Below are 13279 nucleotides of genomic sequence, written 5' to 3'. Positions count from 1 at the left end.
CCCCCCCACACACCACAAAAAAACAGGGTCCTCGCGGTCTAGTCTGCACTGAACAGCCAGTATGAGAAGGCCAAGGTCTTCCCAGTGGCCGGAGTGGTCCCTGTGACCTTCCTGAGGGTCTACCCTCCAGTCTCTCGGGCTGCCTCTTCCTCCCTCACCTCTGCTCCACTCCAGCAGGTCCTGCTGCTCCTGGCCCATCCCTCCACCTCACCCCGCCACCCCCTCCCTGCCACACTCCTGCCGGGGAGTGCTGCCCCTCGGCCTAGATGTTCCTCCCAGGTATTCTCTGGGCCCCCGCTCACGCTCTCAGGGCTCCCCAGTCTTCCTGGTGGGGCACTGTCACCCCCACAAAGCCTCTACAGCCATCTGTGGCTCTGCAGCGTCCTTCTGTTCCCCACTCCCTCCCCTGCCGCACACAAGCTCCTTTACTCAGGGCTCTCTGTGCCCCATTGCACCCCAGGCCTGAAGTAGGGCTGGCACATAGTAGGTGCTCATTTGGAGGTCAAATGAGTGAGTTGAAAACCTTTACAGTCCCTTTGATTCCAAGCTAAGTTCCCATGGTTCCGGTCCACCCTGACGGACCCAAGCCTACGTCCCAGTGAAGACAAGCAGAGAAGAGCTCTGTCCCTCCTCCTAGAGCCACCTCTGGAGAGGACCCCCTTGGTACCCAGGGATAAGGGAATGGACCGCTCCTGCTTTGTGTGGCTCTCCTGGGGGTGGCGGGACGGGTTGGTGGAACGGGGCAGGGACGGGATGTCTCTGTTCTAGTTCCTCTTTTTGTTAATGTAAACAGCCCCATTGTGTAATGGTTCAGAGCAGGGGATTTTGGAGAGAGACCAACACGTGATCAAGCCTGAACTCCGCCATGGGCAAGCTGTGTGACCCCACACAAGTGACCCCACCTCTCTGAGCCTGAGTTTCTTCATCTGTAAATTAAAGCTCGCACCCACCTCCCTCCTGGCTGACTTGGGATGACTGGGGAGCTCACAAGACAGCATTCGAAGTGCTTCCCACAAGGTCAACACTCAACAAAGGCTTCACCATCAGGGTCCTGCCTAAGGACAACGAAGCTGTGAGCAGCTTGAGGAGCACTTGGCAGGCTCTTTGCCTTTGGAGCAGGGAGGATGTCCACATCGCCAAGACTTGGGGGAAGGGGGATGTGGCCTCGAGGATACTCGTGGGGGAGGGGGGATGTGGCCTCGAGGATATTCGTCGAGGTCCTCCGGCGGCCAGGGCTCCCTGCACGCCGACAGCGTCTCCCAGGCAGGAAAGGTGGGTCTGCCCTGCTCCTTATGGGCACAGCTCCTCTCCTTTCGGGCTGCTGGCTGGGAACCAAGCGCCGGGGCCCGGAACAGAGGGACCTTTATGCCGCCCCCTCCCCGCGCGGGCTCCCGGGCCCTGTTTTCTTTTCATCCCGTGCTGCTGGGATTCAATGGGCAGAAACTCTGCCCCCTGCCCCACTGTGGCGACACAAACGTCCATTCTGCACAGGGGCTCCCGAGCCGCTCCCCCGCGGAGGGGAGAGGCCAGGGCTGCTACAAAGGGCTGATTGTGTGCTGGGGCCCCGGGAGCGAGCAGGGCCTAGGCAGCAGCGGACAGGAGCCAGCCTGAGCCCTGCCTGCCCAGCAGCTGGAGGGATTGGGGAGGTGGGGGAGGCTGAGGGCAAGGGTGAGGGGCCTGGGGTAGCATGGAGGCAGGTAGAGGGGTGGGCATCCCATCTCACAGGCTTCCAGGAGGAGGGCGTTCTGGAAGAAGCAGGGGGCGCAGGCTGGCCTTGTGGGGTAAGAAATCCTATGCGCCAGGGGGCCAGCCCAGCTCTCCCGGGAGGGTGGCGCAGACAGCCCCAGCTTACCTTTGAAGGCGGCGAGCTTCTCCGGCAGGTTCTCTTCATCGCTGTACTTCTGGTCACAGAGAAACTCCTTCGAAGGTGGAAAGTACAGCGCTGAGACCCGGGTCAGCAGGCAGAACTTGCTGACATGTAGGCCCACAGCCCCGGTGTCTGCTCCCACGCCAGGTGGCCGGCCTTGGCTCCAGTGTTTGTCCTGGCCCCCTGTCAACCCCTAGAGGCAGATCTGCAGGAATCTGCCCCGTGGGCAGGAAGTATGCTTGGCAGCCCGGGGTGGGGCCCGGAGGGTCTGCCCTGAACACCTTCAGCCAGCCTCTGAATTACCAGTGTAGGGACCTGGGCCTCCTCCCCCAGGGCACCCCAGCTCCAAGATCCATGAAGCTGTGAGCCCCAAACACAAGCTGCCGGGTTTCCAGCATTAACTTCTTAAGTGTGACCCTAGCTTATTAATTCCTCCCTAGATCTCTACTGTTTTATCTGACAAATGGGTGCAATCATCACAGCCACTTCTCAAGTTTTAAGAGACTCCAAGGAGAGTGTACGTATGACTCTTGGCATGCAGCAAGTGCCCAATAAACAGCAGCTATTGCGTTGTTAGTCTTTGCTCTAGCCAGAAAATGATTGTCTATAGCTTGGGAGCTTGGATTGTATATAGTTCTCGTCCGTGTCCTCACCTGTAAAACAGGGCCACCTTCTCCTCAAATGATGCCTTTCAGAACCAGATGTGCAGGAGGGGGAGGGGTGCGGGACACAAGCAACAGCCTCCAGAATGAAACACCAACAACGCGCATGATCTCTTAGGCTCTCCCAGTGGGCCCACAAGGTAGCTCTATATTACTTCCATTTTACAGATGAGGGAACTGAGGCTCACCCACGCAGAGCTTCACCTCGGCTCTGACTCCTGTAGAGCCCGCCTCCCTAACCCCGATGGGCAGATAGCAGGCATTCATCCGGCTTCAAAAACAAAACACCGCTAATTAGTAAGCACTTGTTATGCTGGGCACAGCGCCAGGCAGCTTGCTTGCCTTGTTGCTAATCTTCAAGCCACCCTAGAACCTGTATTCAGATGGGAAAGCAGGGGATATGTCCCCACCCTAGCCCTGGACTCCACAAATCCCCTCTCTTCCCTGGACCTCGCTTTCCCCATTACTGAGCAGACCAGACATGGGCATCGCCCCCTCCTTCGACTGTTTTTGAGGACCACAGGGTACACGGCTCTGGTCGAAGCATCAAGGGAGCAGGTGAGACCAGGGAAATAAGGTCCTTACTGTGAAATTACAAGAAGCCTATGTTTAAAATGATGTTAAATGTTATCTAGATCCGCCACTCCATCTGCTTCTAAATTCCTGCTGCCATATTCCACTAACCGGTGACCAAGTCTGTACTTACGCATCTCCCGGGACACAAGACCTTCCAGTCTGCCATGTAAACCCCCAAGAGCTTTAATGTAGGAGAATGAATAGGAGAATAACCGAAAATAAAGTACTCGGGGTTTGGGTCTCAGTGCCCCCCCTCACTAGCTGTGAAATGGGCACAAGGGTATCCACCTCCTTGGGCACCTGCCCCTCAACGGGGATAACCCACTGTGAACACTTAGTACCAGGCTTCTTTGTCAGCCCTCGAGAAGCAGCAGGTATGACTAAATGCCAGGCAGAATAGGATCCCTTCGAGGGTTCACGTTCTTCCACATTAACTCAACCCCCTTCGACAGAGAAGGAGCTATCCACCTGCCAGTGTGGCTCCCCTCGTTGGTTCTGGGGGCTCTTGAGCCCAATTTGCCTGGATCCCTAGAGGGGGTCAGTACCTATTGCGGACAAGCCCTGGCCGGTGCAGCATTTCTGCTTTGGGAGGGCACTGTGCTGTCTCATTAGGGTGGGAACAGCAGGGCCAGAGAGGTTAGAGGATGTGTGTGAAGTCCCTATAGCTAGGAAGGCGCAGGCTTGGTTTGGAACCTGAGTGTTGGACTCCAGGGTCCAGGCCTCCAGCAGCCTAGCAGAGGGCAACCCCAGCGCCCACGGTGTGGATTGGCCACAGATTCACATTGGATCTCATTACCAGGTGCCACGCTGGGTCCTGCCCCCACTTAGCCGGAGCTGGGCTACCCTCCTCCTGGCTGACTCTGTCCAGGACTTCTCTTCTTCTTGGCTCCCTCTCGTAGCTCCCCCCGCCCCACCCCCACCCCATTCTCTGACCCAAAGTAGGACAATTAACTCTTGTGTGTGGCCCCGAGCAAACCAGGCACCTCCCGGGGTCACAGGTCCAGTGATCTGCACAGCAGAGGGACAACTAGGTCAGTGGTTCCCAGACTTTGGCATAATGCAGAAGGAAACATTTCCCCAAAAAGTAAAAAATAGAGGGAGGTGCCACGAGTTCAAAAAAGGACATTTTGGGGACACCTGGGTGCACAGTCGGTTCAGAGTCTGACTCTTGGTTTCGGCTCAGGTCATGATCTGGCGGTCCTGAGATCGAGCCCCATGTTGGGCTCTGCGCTCAGCATGGAGTCAGCTTATCCCTCTCCCTCTGCTCCCCCCCCACCCTGCTCTCTCTCTCTCATAAATAAAATCTCTTAAAAAAAGGACATTTCATAAAAGTGGGAAGTTCATAATTTTTAAATGGAATCCATTTAGCCTATGTTCGGTTCACGGCATCGCCCCCGTGTTCCCTCCGCTTTACCATTTCGGGAACTGGAAAACCTTCTCGGGGGAGGCATAAGGGTACAGGCAAGGCCCAACATCTGGAAACCTCTGGCAAGAGTCCTGGGGGCCCTCCCAGCTCCTGCCTTCTGGTCGGCCAGAAATCCTGCACCAGCCAGAGCCTGTCCCCAACAGGTAGCGACCCCCTGCGGGGATCCAGGCAGGTTGGGCTCAAGGGGTAGGACATGGCCCCTGGTCTTGGAGACAAATCACACACAAACGATCACAGGACAACCAGGCAGTGACTCCTGTTCACTGGGCCCGACCCCGGGCTGGCAGGTACAGCAACCCTGGGGGCCACGATTATTGTCTTCTCACCGAGGAAGCCAGTTTTCTCCTTCGCGCTTCTGACCACCTAACGTGCTGTTTTATTGGTGCCCCACCCCCCACCCCCGCTAAAGTGAGTGCCTCGGCCCCCCTGGCCTCCTTTCTGGGTCTCCTCCATGCCGGGCTTGCTCCCACCTAGGGACTCTGCCCTTGGCTGCGCCCCCTCCCTGCAGCGCTCATCCCCCCCACACCCGCATGGCTCTCTCCCTCACCTCCTAACACAACTGACAATGTGGTGCTTATTAAGGGTGTCGTCCATGGTCTGTCTCCCCCGCTACAGTGTAGGTTGCACATAGTAGGCGCTCAATAAATACCTGCAGGCTGAGTGAATGAACTGAGACCCAGAGAGGATAAAGAACTGCTCAAGGCAGTACAACTACCGAGTGACCGAGCTGGGATTAACGACCACAGTGGAGACTGTCCCAGTCCTCCACAGAGCTGAGGAATCCAAGTGACCCAAGGTGGTGGCTGTTGGAAGGAGGCCGGGGGGGGGCGGGTGGGAAGGCAAGCCTTTGGCCACAGATGCCAGGAGGATGAGCTTACTGTCTCATGCCCCAGAGATGCCTAGCACCCAGCAGTGCCCAGCACAGAGTAGGTGCTCAGGAACCATCTGTTGACTGGAGAGGCCTGGCATTCAGCCCGGAATCACCTTCTCCACTCTCCGCCCTGACACGGGTGGGCAGCTCTGCAAACGTGCACACGTACGACACAGACTAGAGGGGCTCAGAGATGAGAATCCCATTTTTCCTCAGAGCCCCAAATGACAAGGGCTAGAGCCACAGAGTGGCCAGGGCTGGGAGAGGCATCTGACCTGTTCACGCGTGGCTGGGCAAGCCTTGCTGACCCCAGGCTTGGGGCAGCTCTGTGGACCAGGCCTTTGGCAGGGCACCAGCGGGGGCAGGTGGGCAGCAGAAACAGGAGTTTCCATTGGTGGGGCTGCCATCTCTCCCCCCGCACCCCGCCCGGCTCCACGCTTTGGATTCTTGGTTCCTGCTCAGGCACAGCCCTCAGCCTCCCCACTTCCAGGCGTCCTCCCGCCCCCACCCCGGATCCTTGCCCAGCCTCGGGGCACAGCCATGCCCAGCAGGCAGGTACCCTGGGTCCCCAGGAAGAGGAGAAAGAGAAGCCACCGCAGATGTTTGGAACAAAAGCAAAAGAGGGTGAGCTGGAGCCCCAAGGCCTGGGATCGAACCACTGAGTAGCTGTGTGAAAAAGACTTCATTTGTCTGTGCCTTGGTGCCTTCATCTGTCGGAAGGATAAAAACATCTCCTAGGCTTGGCCTGAGAACCGCAGGATGCAAGCAAATACACGTGAAGTGCTCGGACAGCGCCTGGCCCCTAGTAAATACTACATAAACGTTAGCCGCTTATTATTGGGACCTCCTAACACTTACATGCATATAATCCACTTACAACCCCACAGCTCACCATTCAGACCTTCATCAGCTATTAAACAGATTCAGAAGCAAACCCCCTCCCCTGACTTAGGCTGGTTATGATTTCTCTTTCCCCTTTCCGGGTGTTCCCCTTGGATAGATGGGACAACTGAGGCCCAGAGACGTTGCTCAGCTTGCTCAACGTTACGAAGTTTTAACAATTCAAACAAAGTCTACCTCCCTTCACCATCCCAGCTCCTTCCCTGCCCCAAACAAGGAGAGGGTGGCCTGGCCACAGGTTTCTGGGCAAAGAAAGTCAATACCGAGAGTTACCTTTCACTCTTGGGCAGCTGCAGAAGGAGGTTATTCCAGGGGCCAGGGAACCACTCTATAGCCCTCTAGGGGGATGCAGAGGGTGTGTGGATGCATTCCTCCAGCCCCATGCCCCTCTCCCCCTCCAACTCACTGTCCCAAAAGACCAGTTTTTCCAGCTGCAGAAACTGTTGTTAGGGCCTCTAGGGATGAGGGGTGCAGGGGGCCCCTGGGCTCTGAAATGGTGGCCTGGTCAGTCCCTGGCAAAGAGCCAGAATCCGCAAGTGGGCAGGAGTCTGAGGTCAAAAACAGGAAGCTGCGAGCCTCAACCGGAGTGTCCACGGGCAAGGCCCAGGAATGTGGCAGGACTCTGCTAAATACCCACACAGACACAGAACCTGGAAGGGACGGCTCAGAGCATCCAGCTAGTCCTCTTTGTTCCATAGCTGGGGAAACTGAGGCCCCAGAAGGGAAAGTCTTGCCTCAAGCCACAGTGGTCAGGAGACCCACATAAACTCCCTGGGTGCGGGGTGTGCGGGACAGGGGGCTTGGGGAGGGAGGTTGAATCGAGTTGCCTGGGTTCAAATCCCAGCTAGCTCTGTGGCCCTGGGCAACTTGCTTTACCACTCTGGGCCTCAGCTTCCTCATCCGTAAAATGCGATCATAATGATAGAACCTCCTCATTGGGTTGGTGTAAGGATTAAATGAGCTAACTGCATAGAGAGCCTGGCTCCTAGCACACTCACTAAGTGTTAGCAGTTACTACGATGTGTTTGGATCACCCAAACTCAAGCCTCACCAAGAGATAAACGTGAGCAGGGGAAGGGCGGAGACCTACCCACAACTCTCTGTCCCACACTGCGCCACGGAGTCCTCCTGGTAAGCCGCGACCCTTTGGCCATCCCTTTGCAAGGGCAAGCTTTGATTTGTCCTTGGACACCTGGCAGACTTGGCAGTGACGGGCCGTCCACACGGGACAGAGTGCTCCCACCTCAGCCCCAGGGGACGGCGCCCACAGCCACACCTGCTCGCCGCTGCCTCTCCCCGTCCTCTCCAACCTCTGATGCACATCAGAATCTACCCCCCATCCCTGGGAGCCCCATCTAGGCACTTGTGCCGGGAAGGGAATGTTTCCAAAACCAGCTGAGGTTGGCAGCCCCTGTTGTGTCCGGCCTTCCGGATCCCTGCCACCTGCCGGCTCTCCCCTCCGTAACTCTCTTTCTGGGCTGATAGCTCTAGCACCTGTTCCCGGAGGCTTGCTCCTGGCCCTCCAGGCTTGTCTTTATGTATTAGCTGCAGCAGAATTTTGGGGCGGGCAGATATCACCATCTTGGAGGCCATCCAAGGAGCTGGTGGCTGAAGCCCTGGGCAAAACCCCCAAGGACAGGCAGCACCATACCGGGCCTGGGCCAAGATGCCTCTGACGCAACCCACAGGCTCTTAAGGGGCCAGGGCCAGGTCCGTGCCTGGTGCTTGGTGTGCAAGAGCCTGTAACGTGCACCACAAGGACAGCAGGCTCACGTTCCCCACGGCAGCTCCGGGGCCTCAGCTGGATGCAGCATCCTTGCCAGCAGATGGGGCAGCTGAAGAAAAACACCCCACAGACTACACAAATGAAGCAGACCCGACAGAAATTCCATCCCCGGCTTCCTGGGACGCGGCCACGCCAAGGTCAAGACCGGCTGTACCTGCGGGGACACTGAATCCTCGGAGGCTCACGTGGCCGCTTATCACCATCTCCCTTATAATATATTAAGGAAGAGCAAGAGAGACGGGTGCCCGGCGATGCCAGCTGGGCACATTCACCCGGGCAGGGACAGACAGGGTGGCACAGGGTACACAGGGAAAGAGATGCACCTGCGCAGTGCCTGGCTCAGGTCTCAGAGGTCCCCTATTGCTGGGGCAGGTTGGGGACATATAACACCGGGGCACAGATCCGCAGCCTGCCCTGTCCAACTCTTCCCAGTACAGACGGTGCATGGGCTCTGAAATAACCACTGGGCCCCTAAATGCTGCAGGGAATGCCGAGTGCCCTTCACTCGACCCAGGAGGGCTGGGAAGGTGAGACAGTAGCCAGAGATCCTTATCACCTAGGCAGGAGAGGCCCCTGGCGGGCAGCGTCCCGGGCGGGCCACAGGTGCCGTTAGGGTCAGAATCCCTGCTCTGCCACTTCCTGGCTGGGTGACCTTGGGCAGGTGACTTCACCGAGGCTGTTTCCTCATCTCTAAAACGTGAGCCTGAGTAATCCCTGTCCCACGGGGATGTTTATAGATTCCTCCTGCACATCCATCTAATCAAGCGCTCCATCCAGAGGAGTCACTGAGATGATGCACGTCAAGTCCTGCGCACGGGGCAAACGCACGACCCACGTTATTGGTTCGAGATCCTGGCCCCTGGATGGTTCCAGATGCAGCCCTTGCCATCCTCTGGGCTCCTCCTGCTCAGTCCCAAGGGTGAGGGCACTCTGCGGGGCACCGTCCCCCCCCCCCAGCCTCACTGCTTCTCTCTGTCCCTGTGGGAAGCTGGCGAGAATTTGTCCCGTTGCCATATAAGGTCAGGCCTGGCTGGCCCGGGGTCACCTGCCATGCCACCAAGGCTCAGGGAATGTCAGCTATGTGGGGGGGAGGAGGAGGCGCGCGCAGGTCCTGCCCGCTTCAGTAGTGCCGAGAATGCCCACACGTGCTTGCACGCGCACGCACACGCACACGCACGGCAGACAGGCTGGCTTCAGGCAATTTACTCAGCCCCTCTGAGTCTTGTTTTCCGTAAAATGGGAATAGACACTCACGAGATGAGAGTGAGCATTCCATGCGATAATGCCCAGAGCACTCCTGGCACGCTGCCCAGCTCATGCCAAGGCCTCAGAAAAGGATCACAAAGACTAGAGCGAAACCAAAAAAAAAAGTGCATTTCCATGCGGCCCCCCAGGACCCCCCAGGTCCACCCAAGTCTCCTTCTACTTTTGCTCCTGACCCTTATAACAACAATAGCTGAGACTGAGCTGCCCTGCTACCCCCTGGAAGCTGGCCCGGCCCTGGGGTGGGGGGAAGGCCCCAGAGGGAACTGGGGTGTTGGCCCGGAGAAGCCCCCAAGCACATGCAGCCCAGTGAGTCATGAAGCCCCATCCTCCAAGCGCTCCTCCTTCCGCAGGGCCACCGGGAAACTGCTCCATCCGGCCCCCTAGAAGCTCTGGTCCAATGGGGGCGGTGAAGCTGCACCCCAAAGAAAGGCAGTCTTTTCTGGGCTTCTGGGCTGACAACATGGTTCCCTCTAGAATCCGCCCACCCTGGGGAACTTCTGCTGTGGTCCCGGTCATGGGTGAAGCGGACTCAGACCCTCAAACAGAGCGACTCCCTCAGTCTGCAAAGAGCTCCTGTCTGCTCATCTCCACTGATTGTCGCAGGGACAGAGCAGGGATCACTGCTCCCACTTCAGGCTGGGAAGACTAAGGTTCTGCCGCATGGAAGGGTGCAGCCCACAGCTTGTCTCAGACCTTGCCCCTGGGATTCCACTCCCTGCGTCTTCAATCACCAAACAAACCGATGACACGATCATGACAGCTTTGTATCTTACATAGATTATCGCCCTGAAAAATCACCGCAACCAAACTACCATTATCTCAAGTGGCATGCCCAAGGTCATAGAGCCATTGAGCACTCTGCCCACCCCTTCACCCCCACTCAGGACTCCACACTATGGGGGGGGGGGGGCTTGACCTCCTGGGGGTGAGGGAGCAGCTTAAACTTCTGGTTTGATCCTGAAGTCCCCTTCCTCTGGTTTGATCCAACAGCCAGACAGCAGCCTGGGTTTGCATGGGGGGGCTCAGAAAAGCTTCTAGGCAGGGAAAGGACACTAGACCGCAAGCTCTGTCACAGGCTTCTATGTGGCCTTAGCCAGCTGCCTGCCCTCTCTGGGCTTTGGGGTCCCCATGGCCCCCTCTTGCTCACTTTCTCCAGTCCCAGCACTGTCCAGATCAGCCCCTGAGAGCCACTGCCCCACCTCCTTCCGAGCCAAGCCAGTCCACCTCTCAAACCACCCAGAAGCTTACTGCACCCCGCCCCCTGCCCTGGTTTGCCCCCCACCCAGGGCAGGACTGGCACGAAAGTCCCACACATTCTCAGCAACTGTGGTTTGTGTGACCGTAGAGCCCTCTCTCCCATTCCTGCTGGCTGTGGGTGGATTCAGCCAGCTTGGAACCCGCCCTGTTGAGTGGCCCAGGGGGCTGTATGAGGTCAGGGTTTCAGGCTTCTGTCCAGGGGGCAAGAGCAGCCAAGACCAAGGGCGGGCTGGCTGCAGAGTAAACAGGGAGGGAGCCCAGCAGCCTGGACCCCTGAGAGCCCCAGCCACACGTCCAGTCTCCCTTTCAGCTGTGCTCAAGACGGCCCCAAGAGGCAGGGTGATGATGGTACAGAAGGGACTAGAGTTGACTTGGGAGGGACCCCGGGTCCCCAGAGCCCTGCTTGGGATTCCTACAGCCAGCAGGATGAAATCAGATAGGCTGCCTCCTTCCAGACACTCCAAAAAAAAAAAAAAAAATCAAGGAGGGAATCAAGACTGCAAGCCCAGGCGAGAAGAAATACTACAAAATAGGACAGCCGTGCCACGGCCCCCAGACCCACCTCCACGCAGCCTTGACCCGGACCCTGCTGAACCTCACCAGCTTCCCATTTGGGGACTCTAAGCTGGGTTTGGACCTTGGGTGCCCTGCAGCTGAGGGAGCCAGGAGGGGGAAATGCCCAGCCTTGTTTCAGTGGGCATGCCTATGCGGCCTGTTAGGAGGGGATCTGGGAGATGCCGACCTTAGGAAAGAATTCTCGCACGGTCCACAGAAGTCATCCCTCCTGCCAGGTACTGAACCATGCACACTACATGCCTTCCCTTGGTGAACCCTCATGGTGACCCCAACTTCGTTCTGAGACTGGGGTACCAGATGGAGGCCAGGCCTGAGTCCAGATCTCACAGAACCCCAAAGCTCGGGCTGTGCTGCCTTTGAGCTTTGGCCAATCCAGGCAGACCCTGACACTTCTCCTTATCTTCTAGAATTTACGTGGTCATGAAGCAAATGTTTACGGAGCTCCCATTGTGCCTGGCAACAGCACATTTCTATAAAGAAATTCACGAGGTCCAACAAGAAAAGCATCAAGTGTCTCAGAGAACCTTTCCTAAAAGCTGGAGTGACAAAGAGTTGTGGGGTGGGGTGGGGGTGGGGCCTTGCATTTTCTGTGGAGGAGGGAGCCCCGGCCTGCAGTCTGGACCCCGGGTTCTAAAGGCAGCCCCACCTGGACTTGCTGACTTGCTGGGCCGTCTCGGGGCAGCCACCGAGCCTCTCTGGGCCTCCATTCCCTCCCGCGGCTGTACTACCGGGGACTGCTCAGAGACTTCGGGGCTCCCTCCCTCCCTGGGCCCAATCTTTGCCGCTGGTCCCAGGCGGGCTTCCGGGGAGGCCCGGCCCGGCGGCATCAAAGCTCCCGGGCGAGCCCCACCTCCCCAGTCTAAGAGTAACAACTTGCAACCCGAGACGCGGGAGCCGAGTTGGGCGGAGGGGGGGGGAAGCGGAGGGGGTGGAGGCGGTGGAGGGGACCCACCTGGAGTCGGAGGCTCGGGGGCAGGGGCCGAGGGAGGAACTTGGGGGGAGCCCAGAGGAAGAAGAGAAGGGCGTTGAGGTTGCGGCAGGCACGGCCTCGCAGACGGAGGTGGGACCTGAGGGGCGCTGGGATATCTGGGGGCGACTCGCAAGGCGCCCGTGGCGGCGCGCGCTTACCCGGTTGATCTCGGCCAGCCTCCTGTCCTGCCGGGCTTTGAGCAAGCCGAACGCCTTCCCTCCTGCAGGAGACAAAGAGGCGGCCCGGGAAGCGGGGGGAGTGGGGGGCTCTCCCGCGGCCGCGCGCCGCCGCCCCCGCCGTCCGCCCCGCGCGCGCAGGTGGCGGGCGGGGGACTCCGCGCCGGGGGGAGGGCGGGGCAGGGGCGCGGGACAGCGCGGGGCCGGCGGCGCCTACCTTGGAACCTGTTGCCGAGCGCGACCGACATGGTGAGCGGCGGGCTCCCGCCGGCTCGGGGCTTGGCGGCCGCGGCGAGGCACGACGAGGAGGGACAGGCGCCCGGTCCGAGCTCTGGCGGCGTGTGGCGGCGGGACGGAGGGGCGGAGGGATGGCGCGGGCGGCCGGACACACCCCTCCCGCCCTCCCCCCCACGCCCCCCCCAGCCCCGGGCCCTCCCGCCCGGCCGCCGGCATCAAAGCGCCTATTATGCGGGACGCCGCGCCCGCCGCCCGCCCCTCTGCTGGAGGGCGCGGAAAATGCACGGCGCGGGGCTGCCCGGGACCTCCCCAGGCCCCTTACCCGCCCGGGGCCGCGGTGTCCTGAAAAGGAAGTGGGGACGATCTCAGGACGCACTTGGGGTGGCCTTAAGGATCAAATACGGTCCCGGCGGCAGCGAGCGAGCGCTCCACCAGCCGAAGCTGTTACGTTCCCGGGGCCCTTGGCGCCGCACGCACTTTGGAAGGCAGGCCAGCCTCCCCAACATTTACTTTTAACTCTTGAAAGAAAAATATGAAAACTTTCAGTGTTTTGTGGTTTTTTTGTTTTTTTGTTTTTTGGAGTTGGGGAAATGCATAATGACAAAGTGCCACGGAGACATTAGTGACACTTTAAATCAGAATGATTTGTGGTTTGTTAATAACATCTATTTCTTGAGCACTCACTATGCATCAGGCACTTTGCTAGATC

General features: G+C 58.7%; 1 protein-coding gene across 1 annotated transcript in view; it reads right to left on the bottom strand.

Annotated features, from left to right (window-relative positions):
- The window catches only part of AIF1L (allograft inflammatory factor 1 like), a 21725-nt gene extending 9024 nt beyond the window's left edge, over positions 1-12701 (bottom strand). Inside the window, exons 1-3 of the mRNA XM_081803781.1 lie at positions 12551-12701; positions 12316-12377; positions 1853-1919 (exon numbers count right to left, since the gene is read on the bottom strand). Of these exons, the coding sequence (XP_081659907.1) occupies positions 1853-1919; positions 12316-12377; positions 12551-12581 (160 nt within the window). The 5' untranslated portion in view covers positions 12582-12701. The remainder of the gene's footprint in view (positions 1-1852; positions 1920-12315; positions 12378-12550) is intronic.
- Between the last annotated feature and the right edge of the window lie 578 nt (positions 12702-13279).

Source organism: Leptonychotes weddellii, chromosome 14 (genome assembly GCF_054177405.1).
Source record: "Leptonychotes weddellii isolate Sample4059 chromosome 14, ASM5417740v2, whole genome shotgun sequence".
Classification (NCBI taxonomy): Eukaryota; Metazoa; Chordata; class Mammalia; order Carnivora; family Phocidae; genus Leptonychotes; species Leptonychotes weddellii.
The sequence above is the reverse complement of the archived record's forward strand: the minus strand, read 5'-3'. Positions and strand labels throughout refer to the sequence as shown.